At 56.3% G+C, this 12,293-nt stretch overlaps 1 protein-coding gene and 1 non-coding gene across 4 annotated transcripts in view; both read left to right on the plus strand.

Moving 5' to 3' along the window:
* The first annotated feature begins 4,627 nt into the window (after positions 1-4,627).
* On the plus strand, positions 4,628-4,699 carry TRNAP-AGG (transfer RNA proline (anticodon AGG)). The gene has a single exon. It is a non-coding gene; the product is annotated as a tRNA-Pro (tRNA).
* Positions 4,700-8,842: 4,143 nt separating this feature from the next.
* CCDC136 (coiled-coil domain containing 136) overlaps positions 8,843-12,293 on the plus strand; it is a 30,082-nt gene continuing 26,631 nt past the window's right edge. For 2 of the 3 annotated variants that reach the window (XM_055131578.1, XM_055131570.1), the window contains exons 1-3: positions 8,853-9,002; positions 9,667-9,774; positions 11,990-12,262. In XM_055131578.1, coding sequence (XP_054987553.1) covers positions 8,945-9,002; positions 9,667-9,774; positions 11,990-12,262 — 439 coding nt within the window. In that variant the 5' untranslated portion in view covers positions 8,853-8,944. Of the gene's footprint in view, positions 9,003-9,666; positions 9,775-11,989; positions 12,263-12,293 lie in introns of all 3 variants that reach the window. The other variant, XM_055131564.1, reaches the window with a different exon arrangement.

Consider the following 12,293-nt stretch of genomic DNA (forward strand, 5'->3'; position numbering starts at 1 on the left):
TGAGCAATGAGCAGCAGGGGAGAAAGGGAGGCAAGTGCGGAAGGGAGACTAGGGCCAGGATTCTCCCTAGAGAATTCCACAGTCGGCTGCAGAAGACACAGTGCAAAGGCTCTGTCGGGGGCCTCAGGGCCCAAGTGCCTAAAGAAGCAGCCGGCAGGTAAGCTGGAAGGACAGACACAGGCATGGCACGGCTGGACTTCCAGGGCAGTGAGTCTCTCCCCAGACGGCCACCATCTGAGTGAGCAACAAAGCTGTGCATTGTGCGTATATGTATGTGCACATATGTGTGTGCCTTGTGTCTGTGTTTCTGTCTGTGTGTCTATATGTATGTCTGTGTGTGTGTCTGTCTATGTGTGTGTATCTGTCTATGTGTATGTTTGTGTGTGTCTGTGTGTCTATATGTATGTCTGTGTGTGTGTCTGTGTGTCTATGTGTATGTCTGTGTGTATCTGTATGTGTCTGTGTGTCTTTGTGTCTGTGTATGTCTGTGTGTGTCCGTGTGTGCCTCTGTGTATCTGTGTGGCTGTGTGTGTTTGTGTGTGTCTATGTGTGTGTCTATGTGTTTCTGTGTGTGTCTGTGTGTATCTATGTGTGTCTGTGTGTGTCTGTGTGTTTCTGTGTGTTTGTGTCTGTGTGTGTCTGTATGTGTCTGTGTATGTGTGTCTGTGTATGTCTGTGTGTGTCTGTGTGTGTCTGTGTGTTCCTGTGTGTTTGTGTCTGTGTGTGTCTGTGTGTTTCTGTGTAAGTATGTCTGTGTGTGTGTGGCCTAACAGCAGGCACTAGGGCAGGGAAGGAACTACAGGTGTCAGTCACCCAGACACTGTTTGCAGACAGACCCAAGGAAGAGTGACCCTGTCTCAAACTCCGACAGGACAGACTGGAAATAGCACAGAGATTAAAGTGCTTGGGGGGTGGAGGGAGGGAGGGGGCTGAAGAGATAGCACGGTGGGTAGGGTGCTTGCCTTGCATAGGGTCAACCAGAGTTCCCCAGCACCCCATATGGGCCCCTGAGCCTGTAGGAGTGAACCCTGAGCATAGTCAGGAGTCAGCCCTGAATACTAACAGGGGTGATCCCAAAACCAAAACCAAACAAAAAAAAAGTGTTGCCTTGCATGAGGCCGACCCTGTTTTGCACTGAGTATGGCCCCAGTACCACCAGGGGGCCACTCCCAAGCCCCCGAGCATAAAGCCTGGAGTAAACCCTGAGCACAAGCTGGATGCGCCCCTCCTCACCCACTCCCCCCTCCCCCCCCAAGAATCCTCAGAGAAAGGACAGGCTGGGCCTAACTTGCTCTCAGCCCTGAAACATGTATTTTCAGCACAGACCCCGTTCCTCCCTTGGAGCCACCTCACTTGCACCAAGAGGAACGCTTTTGGGGTTGTGACTGAAGGAATAGAATGGGGGGAAGATTATTTATGAGCCATTTTAAGGCTGGGAAACAGGAGATTGTTGAGGCGCTCGCCTTGCAGGTAGCTGATTCTGGTTGGTGCCCCAAGCACCACCAGGAATCACCCCTGAACACTGCCGGGCACGCCCCTCCTCCAAATAATAATGAACACAACTGGGTGATAGGAGCAGGAGAGAGCTCAATGGGCCAAGCACAAACTTTGCATGCGGTTCAACTGGTTTCAACTCCTGGTACCCCATGGTCCCATGAGCACCACTGAGAGGTCCCCTGAGCCCAGAACTGGGAGTGGCCCCTCAACCCAAAAAAGTACAGTAATAATATTAAGGTGGGGACCAACCACTTACAAAAACGTTTTTGCTTTTAGAATAGATGAGCAATTGCCTTTGTCTCTGGTCATGATCTGGACCTGAACGAGGTGTCAGGGCTGAATGCGCCTGGATGGAGGTGGTAAGCTTCCTGCCCTGGGCATAACGACTGGCCAGGGCCCCGCCCCCAGCCCTTGCCAGATGGATGGGTTCATTAGGAGGCTGGCTTCAAAGGAGAGAGGGCTGCTTCGGCTATAAAAAGGTTTATTAGGCCCATTACAGCTTATATGAGCTGGGGAGATGACTCAAAGGACTGGAGCATTTGCCTTGTGTGTGGGACACCCAGCCTCCATCCTGCAGCACTGCAGAGTTGCCTGAGCATACCCAGCAGGAAGGAGCCCCTGAGCACTGTACAGTGGGGCCTTGAAACTCCAGAAATGAACAGAAATCACAATTATTCTGTTTTCTGGGGTTTTGTGTGTGTGTGTGTGTGTTTATTGGGGTGAGGATTGTTGTTTTGTTTTGTTTGGGGCTACACCTGGTAGTGCTCAGGGCTCAACCCTGGCTCTGTGCTCAGGGACCACTCATGGCAGGCTCAGGGGACCATATGAGATGCCAAGGATTGAACCAGGTTGGCTGCCCGCTCTGTGATGCCTCTGGCCCAGACTTACTCTGCTTTCTGCCCAGAGCCATGGCTGAGGGTTTCCCCAAATATCTGTTGCAACACCGGCTATTCCTGCACACCCCCGACCTTCTTTGATTCCTTTGCACCTTCACAGACGCGTCACAGACCGTGGAGGGTGAGATCTACCAGAGCAGTTTCCAACTTTCTCTTTTTTACACCCGTCGCCTGGAGACCTCAAACCGAGCTCCACAGATACAGGGGCTGGGGTGGGGCGGACGCAGCTGCTAAAGGAGCTGGGGAGACACCCCATGTCAGCCACGTTCGCCAGTCTGGCTTGGGCCTGCCCGCAGCGAGGAATTAAGCAGGTCTCTGGCCTCTGGCATGCTTGGCCTCGCAGTGGGCAGCCCCCCTGGAAAACGAGAAAGCCCCGTCAGCCCCCTGGGCTTCCTAGGATGCCCCAGTTTTCTCCGCTTTCCCCTCAGGGGGCATCACATCCCAGAGGAACCCCTGACAACCCTCAGGGGAGGTGGAGGGGAGAATCCACAGGCCGGCCCCCTCCCTTCCTTCTTCACATTCATCCACAAGTGCTCTCCAAGCCGAGCTGAGACCAGTTTCATTTTTCTCCCCATGGAGTATCCCCATGGATACTCCTCTTCCCTTCTGTGGCAGGGCTGGTCTGTGAAGCCCTAGATTCTGCCAGGCCCACAAGGAGGCAGAAGCAGACGCTCACCTGTGGCCATGCTGGGGTTCGAACCTGGCCCCTTCCACACCCAAAGCAAGTGCTCTACCTGCCACTGACACCTCCTTCCCCAGCCGTGACATGGCCGCTCTCCTGTTAGATACTTCCCCCTGGCCTCCTGCTGCCAACCCAAGATCCCTTTTGCTAGCACTTGAGCCTTTCCAGCAAGCTCTCTCCGCCCTGGGCTCACCTCATTTTCAGTGGTCCCGTGGTGCAGAGGGGCACGGGGGACAGTCCTTTAGCAAACATCACAAGTGGAGGTGACCAGCCAGCTTTCTGCTCTCCCTGATGGGCCTAGAGGACTTTCTGCTGGTCTGATCATGAGGTACGAATGTCAGGTACAGGGCCAGCGGGTCAGCTCCAGAGTCAGTGCACATGGCCCGCAGGCGTCACTGACAATATCAACAGAGGGAAGGAAAGGGTGGGGAGAAAGCAAGTAAGGGAAATAAAAATTGGACTTCTTTTTGTTTGTCTGTTTTGTTTTGTTTTGGGGCCACATCATGTTTAAGGCTTACTCTCTGCTCTGGGATCACTCCTGGTGGGCTTGGGGGACCATATGGGAGGCGGGCATTGAACTCAGGTTGGCCATGTGCAAGGCAAATGCCCTACCCACTCTTCCATCTCTCTGGCCCCAGAAGCTTTTTCTAGCTTGGTGCTTGGGGTTCACGCTCTGAGTTGCCAGGGATTGATCCTGGGTCTCCTGAAGGCAAAGGTTGAGCTTCCTCCCTGTTCCATAACTTAAAAAAAAAAAAAAAGTCTGGTTTTGATTTTGTGTGCTGTACCTGGTGGTTCTGAGGGCTGAATCCTGACTTTACACTCAGGAATCACTTCAGCGGTATTGGGGGATTCACACGGGGTGCCAAGGATTGAACCCTAGTCAGCCGCTCCCAAGACAAACACCTTACCCACTGTACTATCTCTCCGGATCCCATAAACAAACTTTTACAGTCGGGGCTGGAATAATAGCGCAGCGGGTCGGGCCTTTGCCTTGCACGCGGCCGGCCCGGGTTCGATTCCCAGCATCCCATAGGGTCCCCCGAGCACCGCCAGGGGTAATTCCTGAGTGCAGAGCCAGGAGTAACCCCCTGAGCATCTCTGAGTGTGACCCAAAAAGCAAAAAACAAAAACAAACAAACAAAAAAACAACAACAAACTTTTACAGTGGATGAAAAGAAAGAAGGATGGCATTTCAGTGGGTACAGGAGACCCCAGCAGGCCCACTCAGCCTGGGGCTCCCCAGAAAGAGGAGAGAGATTGCTAGAGCCTGATTCCTCTTTGGTCTGCCAGGGGCACCTTCAACGCTGCTTGGCAACTCTCTGTGGGGAAACTTCAGGGCAGGGGGCGTCCGCCTGCTTCTGGGGCTCTGCAGCAAGCTTCCAGGGAAGGGCACTGCAGGAGAGACGCTCAGGGCAAGGCAGGCTGGAGCGTAGCCTCGAGACTGGGCGGACGGCCAGTCTGGAAGGAGAACAGAGGCTGCCTGGCGAAGCCACAGACTTTACTGCTAGTGATGTGGCAAGGAAGGCACATCTGGGCAGTAATAAGTATCTGTGGCTCGTTGGTCTAGGGGTATGATTCTCGCTTAGGGTGCGAGAGGTCCCGGGTTCAAATCCCGGACGAGCCCAGTTTTTTTTCCTCCCCTGGCTTTGTTTTCTTCTTTGCCCCTCTCTCCCAGATTCACAGATACCACCTTCCCTTCCTAGAGCAGAACCGAAACAATGGTCTATTGGTAAGGGAATGGAGAGTCACAAAGACAAGCTACTAACCCTCTCAACTGGGGGGTGAGGCCCATTGAAAACGTTCCAGCCTAAATGCCCACGGACAGAGCAGACAAACTGTGGCTTTTCAAACAACAAAACCGTATTCATCAGTTACAATTCACTAACTGGGGGCTGGAGAGAAAGTACTTTAAGTTCCGCTGACCTTGTTTTCAATCTCTGCCACCACATATGGTCCCCCAAACACCACCGGGGATTACTCCTGAGCACAGAGCCAGGAATAGCCCTTGAGAACCACGCATGTGACCCAACCCCCCTCCAAAGAATTAAATAAACAACATTTAAATCTATGAACTGGAGCCACAGGAAACAATATGGATACATAAAAACAAAAGCAAGCGTTGGAGAGAGCGAGGTGGTAAAACATTCAGGCAACTATGTAAAATAGTCCATCTTCCGAGATAACTTTTTTTCCCTTCCTCTTTCATTGTTGCAATGATGAGCAGAGGGGTCGACTGGTTGCCATGCTCAGGCATTCAGTTGCAACGCTGGTCAGAGATTGCACTCTTTAACTGTGGGGTCCCAACCCCCCAGGATCACCTTCAGCATGTGGGATGGTACCAGAGATCAAATTTAGTCTTCTGCAAGGCAGGCACTTGACACTGAACAAGAGCCTGGGTCCCTTTGACCTTCTTTTTGGTGGAGTGTTGGGAAGGGGGCCGGTTAGGGCCACACCCAGCAGTGTTTAGGGACTGATCCCAGTTCTGTGCTCAGAGGTTGCTCCATGCAGGGCTTGGGAGACCATGTGATGCTGGGGCTGGAACCAGGATCCTCCGCATGCATGACAAACACCTTAACCCCTGGACTACCTCTCTGATCCCCCTTTCCTAGGTGTTGAAAGCACACGAGTCAATATTTTTTGTTGCTTGCCAATATGAATGGGTAGAGCAAAACTGCAGTCATAAACAGAAGGACTAGCTCTGAATTAAATGCGGCAAGAAATGAACAGTTGCTGGGTTTCGTGGCGGGTACGTGAGTATTTGCTATGAGATTCTCTGCTGCTCTTTTCTACACAGTTCAAGGATTTGTGTTTGTTTTTCCTTTTTTTAATGAAAGAAACTGCACATTTAGAACTAAGGGAAGGGGGGATAGCTTGGATGCTTTAGTCCTTAGAGAGGATGATCTGAAGGGATGGGATTAGGGGGCAGGTTAAATCCTGAGTCTAGGGATGATGGGGATTAGCTCAGATCATCCCCCTAAGATGAGCACCTGGCTGCCCCCCACCCTCTGGCCTCCTGTGATGCATTCTGGACCCCCCCGTTCATTCCCTCCCCGGACATCCTCGAAACCCTGTCCTCTTCCCTCTTAACCTCACTTCCACCCACCGTTCAGCACTGGTCATGCCAGCATTTGCCCAAATTTGGGTTCTGGGATTCAATAGGTTTGGGTCTCTACTGAATGCTGCCCAAATCAAGACTGAGGAGTGAGCTGCATCCGCAGGGAGATTAATTAGCTCCAGCCTCTGAATCAGAGCTTTCTGAGGAGTCTGGCTGCCTGCAGGTCACGGTGGAGGCTTCCGGTCCCGCCTTCCATCGGCACAGCGGGCAGCAGGCAGAGCCGGCTGGAGCTACAGAGGAGCCTCAGGGCCTCCCTCCCTAGGCACTGTCATTCCCCAGAGCGCTCACCTTGCCCCCCCCCCCCCCGCTGTGGTTCTATAATGTGTGACTCATAACTTACTCGGACCTGCTGTTAACGTCAAAGCCACAAGACCCCTCGATTTCAGGTAACTCCTTTTCTCTTGCTGTGATTGACCTTGTCCCACTTCCCTTGAGGTATCCATGACCCTAACTCCTTATCTTACCTTGTCAGTGCTGTGCATTGTCTGGGACAGCGCACCCAGCGATGCTCAGGTCTTCCTCCTGGCTCTGTGCTCAGGGATCCTGGTGGGTCGGGAGTTGTGGGGGTGGGAATCCTATGAGGTGCCAGGGAGCCAAACCAGGTCAGCCATGTACAAGGCAAGAGCCCTAACCGCTGTACTATCACTCCTGCCCCCGATGCCGTGTTGTAACTGTATTGTCTGTCTCATGCTGGGTAAGAAGTCACGTGCCCCACAGATGTTCTCTATTAGTGCTCTTGGAACCCCTGATCAGGGGCCAATAGCTTCAGTACTGTGCCTAGCTGTGCTGTCTGGCCTGGCCAGCTGGGGTAAATAAAAAAACCTCCTTGGTTTCCTTCCTGTCTCAGTTTGTTCGATTCACCAAACTTCTGTTATAACGATTGCACCAGGCCTTTCTTTCTGCCAGCCCAGACAATGGCCCTGCCCCCCAGGTGACCGGCTGCAGATCTGTGCGAAAGGCACAGACAACAGTGAGTGTTGGGAAGAATCAAAGGAAGGACATTTATTCTACGTGTCAGGCAGCCTGTCCGCTGCTGGAGTAATAAACGTTAAGATCAAGACCTCTTCCCCAACTTGCTAGAGACTGGGAGGTGGGAAAAGTGGAAACTTAATCTAGACAGCTCAGAGAGAGAAGTGGGACAGGGTGGAGGAGAGTAGGACCCCCTGATGGACTGGGCACAGGATTTCTGGGAAGGCTGCCTGGAGGTGGTTCCCAACTTCAAGGATAAGTAGATGGCCAGGCAAAGAGCTTAGCTGAGAAACATTGGGGGTGAGGGAGGCTTGAACCTGGCAGTCTGTGTGTGTTGGGAGGGGTGAAGGGGGAGATCAGGGGCTGGGAAGGGAACAGAGGCAATGTCTGCCCTTGACTCATAAGCTCCTAAACGAGAAAAAGACAGGGGGCTGGAGAGATAGCACAGCAGGTAGGGGTTTGCCTTGCACACGGCCAATCCGGGTTCGATCCTCAGCATCCCATATGGTCCCCCCAACCCCAGCCAGGAGTAATTCCCGAGTGCAGAATCAGGAGTAACCCCTGAGCATCACTGGGTGTGGCTCCAAAACAGAACAAAACAAAGAAGAAAAAGCATCTCTGTGGCCTGTGGCCTGGACACCTCTGGACACTACCCTCCAGACACTGCAATTGGACTGCAGGGGTAGCCACTCCTTTTTTATTCTAGGATGGGCCGGGTGGGACTTTGGGCCACCCCTGTGGCGAGGCTACTCTCCACTTGGTGCTGGGGCACTTCTGGTTGTCCCTGGGGACCATGTATTACCAGGACTGGAACTTGGGGCCTCCTGCATGCAAAACACACACACACACACACACACACACACACACACACACACACACACACACACACACACAGCTTGAGCTGTGTCTGGCTCCTGAGGTCCAGGGGGTGGGGGTGGGGGGTGGTGAACGCAGAGGGAACTGTGACCTCTCTGCATGTCCACATCCTCCAGACTCAAGATCAGCGCCGCTGTCTCTGAACCGAGGCCAGGCAGGCGCTCGGGTGGCAAGAAGCAGGGTGTCGGGTGGCAGGGCCGAGCTGCGTGGGGCCACGGAGCGGCCCTTCCTAGGAGGGCTCCAGGTTCTGGCGTAGTGCGGAGCTGGGGTAAGGCAGAGAAGGAAGGGGCGGCTGGCTCATCTGTCCGCCCTGCGCGTTTCTGTTCCAGCCCTCTTGCAATTCTGAGGGCGGGAGGGGGTTGGGGCGCAAGAGGTCCTGTGGCTCGCGTTGGGGCTGACTGCAAAGGCCGGCCGTTCGGGGTGTGCGCGCAGTTTCTGCGGGGTGGCACCAGGAGCGTGGCGGGTTTAGAGCAAAGAGCAACACGGCTGGGTCCATCCTTGCCCGTGTCCATCCTTGGTCCATCCTTGCCCCTTGCCCTGATGGGCGGTTAACAGGAGTCCTCGTAGGCGGGGGTGGGGTGGGGGTGGAGACCTTGTCTTTCGCTCTCAGGGCGCTCGTCTGGGGGGCCAGCCTGCAACTTAGAGTAGCTCCAGTGTCCGCCCCAAGGGGGCGTGTCGAAGGACGCACCCGCGCCCTCCAGTGCACCCAGCAGACCAAGGTCCCCCCGAAGGTGCAGGGGGGGGTTAAGACTTCGGGCGGCGGAGGGGCGGGGCCACGACATGCCCCCGCCCAACACCCGCCCGTGGCCCCGCCCAGGACCCGCCCCGCCCCGCCCCCTGCGCACCGGCTCGGGCCAGGCCGCTCGGCTGCAGCGTCAGCTCCCGGCGGCGGCGGCGGCGCGAGCGGCCATGGAGGCGGGCACCGGGGCGGGCGCGGGAGCCGCGGGATGGAGCTGCCCCGGCCCAGGTCAGAGCCGCCTCCCTCCCTCCCTCCCCCTGCCCCTCCTTCCTCTTTCCCTCCGCGCCTCCCTCCGGACCCCCACGCCCCCCCCATGCTTCCCCCCTCCTGTCTCCAGTCTGCCTCCCTGTTTGCCTCCTCTTTCCGGACTAGATGGGGGCAGGGGGCGGGGGGGATGTTCTAGCAGCTGGTGCATCCTCCCCGCCTGCAGCTCTCCAGCCAGGGGGTGCTGGCCGACCTGGGGGTGTTGGACCCCGCGCCCCGCTAGGGCTGCGCAGCCGAGGGTAGGGTGCAACGGGTCCCAGGGGCCGAGAAGGAGGAGAGGAGAAAGAAGCGGTTGGGGGGGGGGCAGATAAGGGGCTTTCCTAGACCGACCCTGCACCCCATCACCTCCTCCCAGCGCTGACCAGCTCCTTTCTGTCCTTCTGGGTGAAAGAGACAGAGCCAGCCTGCCTGGGAGGGGCGGGGTGGGGGGTGGGGGATGCTAGTGGGGGTGCTGAGTTTGTCCAGGGTGGCGGCTCTCTGCTGGTCATCTTGAGAGGTGATAGGAGAGGGGGTCCCTGCACAGAGGGCAGAAGGCACCAAGCACTTCCCCCACGGGCTCCCAAAGCTGGAAGGCGTGTCCCCATCTTTCCCCGCTTTGCCCCACAATCCTTTCTTTCCTGGCCGGCAGGCCCCACGGTGACCACTGTAGGCTCTTTTGAGCCCTCTGACGGCTGTGGAAGGAAGAAAGGCCAGCGCTGGGGGGCTCTGGAGCGGCGGGGGATGCAAGCTATGGAAGGTGAGTTTCCCCCAGGCTTGCTCTCCCTCCCCTTCACCCCGTTTCCCTCTCCTCGGGGCCTCTAGCAGTCCGAGGTGGGCCCAAGCCATTCCTCCTTTGCCTGCCACCCCCCCTTCTCCCCCCTCCCCCCGTCTCCAGCCCTGCTGGGGCTCAGGCTTTGAGGAAGTTCAGGGTGCGTCTCTCTGGGGCCCTCATCACGGCAAGAGTTAACCAGGTTATTGGTCTCTGGGGAGCCTCAGAGGAAGCTGGAAGGCAGCTGGGTGGAGGGAGGGGGCACCCCATGCTCAGGGCCCTGCCCAGCCTACAGGAAGGGAAGTATACTTGCTCTTTCTGGGCCCCCCCTCCAGTTGGAAGAGGACCCCCCCACCCCCAGCTTGGGTGCTCTAGTCCAGCACTTCTCAGCCTTTTTCCCACCCTGGCCTCCTTCTGACCTTGTTTCCTGTGGCTGCTTCACCGTGTCCTACTGGTTGCCCCCCTAGTTTTGCACTGTAGCCCCACATTTATCTGATTTCCACCTTTCCACCTGTGGCCCCGTTGGACTATCCTGGGGGTCCACGGCGGGGCAGGGGAGGGGTGCTTTATGGCCTGCAGTTGAGAAATACTGCTCTGGTATCTTTCTGCCTGACAGGAGAGGGCCTGGGGAGGGGGCAGCTGAACCCCAGATGCGTCCCCATCCCACTCAGCTGGCCCGGCAGAGCCCAAGCCCCTGGAGGGTTGCTGGCTTGCTCTCCGTGAAGTGGCCAGAGGCCCCATGCACCCTCGCTGGGGGCAGCCTCCCCCCTACCCCCCTCAGTGATAGAGGAGCCCCTGGTCCCCAAGGAACTTTCCACCGCTCTGATTGGAAAAAGAGACAGGCCAGACCCTGGATTTTCAAGCTAAGCAAACCAGCAGCATCCAGGCAGATTTTGCTCTTCAGAGGACCTGCATTGCAGCAAGGAGGGGGTGCTCGCCAGCCAGAGGTTGGGGCGCGGCACACCCCAGCTTCTCGGTGTGATGAAATGGCAGGCTTGTTTTCCTCACATGGGTGATCCTCAGCCTCCTCCTGGAAAAGGCCACGTGACACATAGGGGAGGAGGAGCCGGGCTGCCGGGGAGAGGGGTGCCCTGGGCCTCCTGATGCCGCCTTTGCCCAGTCAAACAGGTAGAATCATTATTTGGATTTTGGTTTTGGTCCACACCCAGCGGTACTCAGGATCCACTCTTGACTCTGCACTCAGGACTCACCCTGGCAGGCTCAGGGGACCATATGGGACATCGGGGATCAAACCTGGTTCCACCGCGTGCGAGTCCAGAGCCCCTACCTGCTGTACTATAGGATCATTTTATTTTGTTTAAAAGATTTGTTTTTACTTTGGGAGTTACACCAGGCAATGCCCAGGGCTTACTCCTGGCTCTGCACTCAGGCATCACTCCATGACTCCTGGCAGTGCTTAGGGGACCAGATAGAGTGCCAGGCGGGGGGGGGGGGGGTCAAGCCCAGGTCAGCCATGTGCAAGGCAAGCCCCTACCCACTTTACTATCTCTCCAGTCCCTAGACTCTTTTTTTTTTCCACTTTTTGGGTCACACCCAGCGATGCACAGGGGTTGCTCCTGGCTCTGCACTCAGGAATTACTCCTGGCAGTGCTGGGGGACCATATGGGAGGCTGGGAATCGAACCCGGGTTGGCCAAGTGCAAGGCAAATGCCCTACCCTCTGTGCTCTCGTTCCATCCCCCCTATCAGATGTTTCTCTCTAGCTATTGGCAGACAATAATTTCTTAGTACAGAAAGGCTAATTTCTCATATGTCACCTGGCTAATTTTTTTAGTTTCTATAACCCCCACGCCCTAAATATTCAAAACAATGATCATTCTTTTGGGAGGCAGTGCTGGGAATCAAACCCAGGTCCTTACATGTGGAAGGCAAGTGCCCTAGCACTGAGTGCCACATCACCCTTCATTCAGCCTAAGGATACATCACCCACTCCCCCAGGTGAGTCAGGAAGAAGCAAGTGTCCTTGAGTGCATGTTAAAGGCAGTCACAGGAGGTCATCGGGGACCATATCTGTCCTGGAAGGACAGGAAGGGAAAGCGTGCCAGACTCTCTCTTTGTCTGAGGGTGCAGGGGGCTCCGAGGGAGACAGCAGGTGGCACCCCCCTGACATCACTGCCCTGGGACAGGGGGCTGGAGGATGGGGGGGAGGAAGCCCCCTGACTCTGGGGAACACTCTCTCCCAGGGGAGGTCCTACTCCCAGCCCTGTATGAGGAGGAAGAGGAGGAGGAGGAGGAGGAGGAAGAGGAAGAGGAGGAGGAGGAGGGAGAAGAGGAGGATGGCCCGGTGCAGACAGGCAGCCGCGTGGGTTCCCTGTCGGTCGGCAAACACCGGGGCCTGAGCCTCACCGAGACGGAGCTGGAGGAGCTGAGGGCGCAGGTGCTGCAGCTGGTGGCCGAGCTGGAGGAGACCCGGGAGCTGGCGGGGCAGCACGAGGATGACTCCCTGGAGCTGCAGGGTGAGTGCCTGGAGGGGGGCGAGCGGGCCTG

This window comes from Sorex araneus, chromosome 1 (assembly GCF_027595985.1).
Source record: "Sorex araneus isolate mSorAra2 chromosome 1, mSorAra2.pri, whole genome shotgun sequence".
Lineage (NCBI taxonomy): Eukaryota > Metazoa > Chordata > Mammalia > Eulipotyphla > Soricidae > Sorex > Sorex araneus.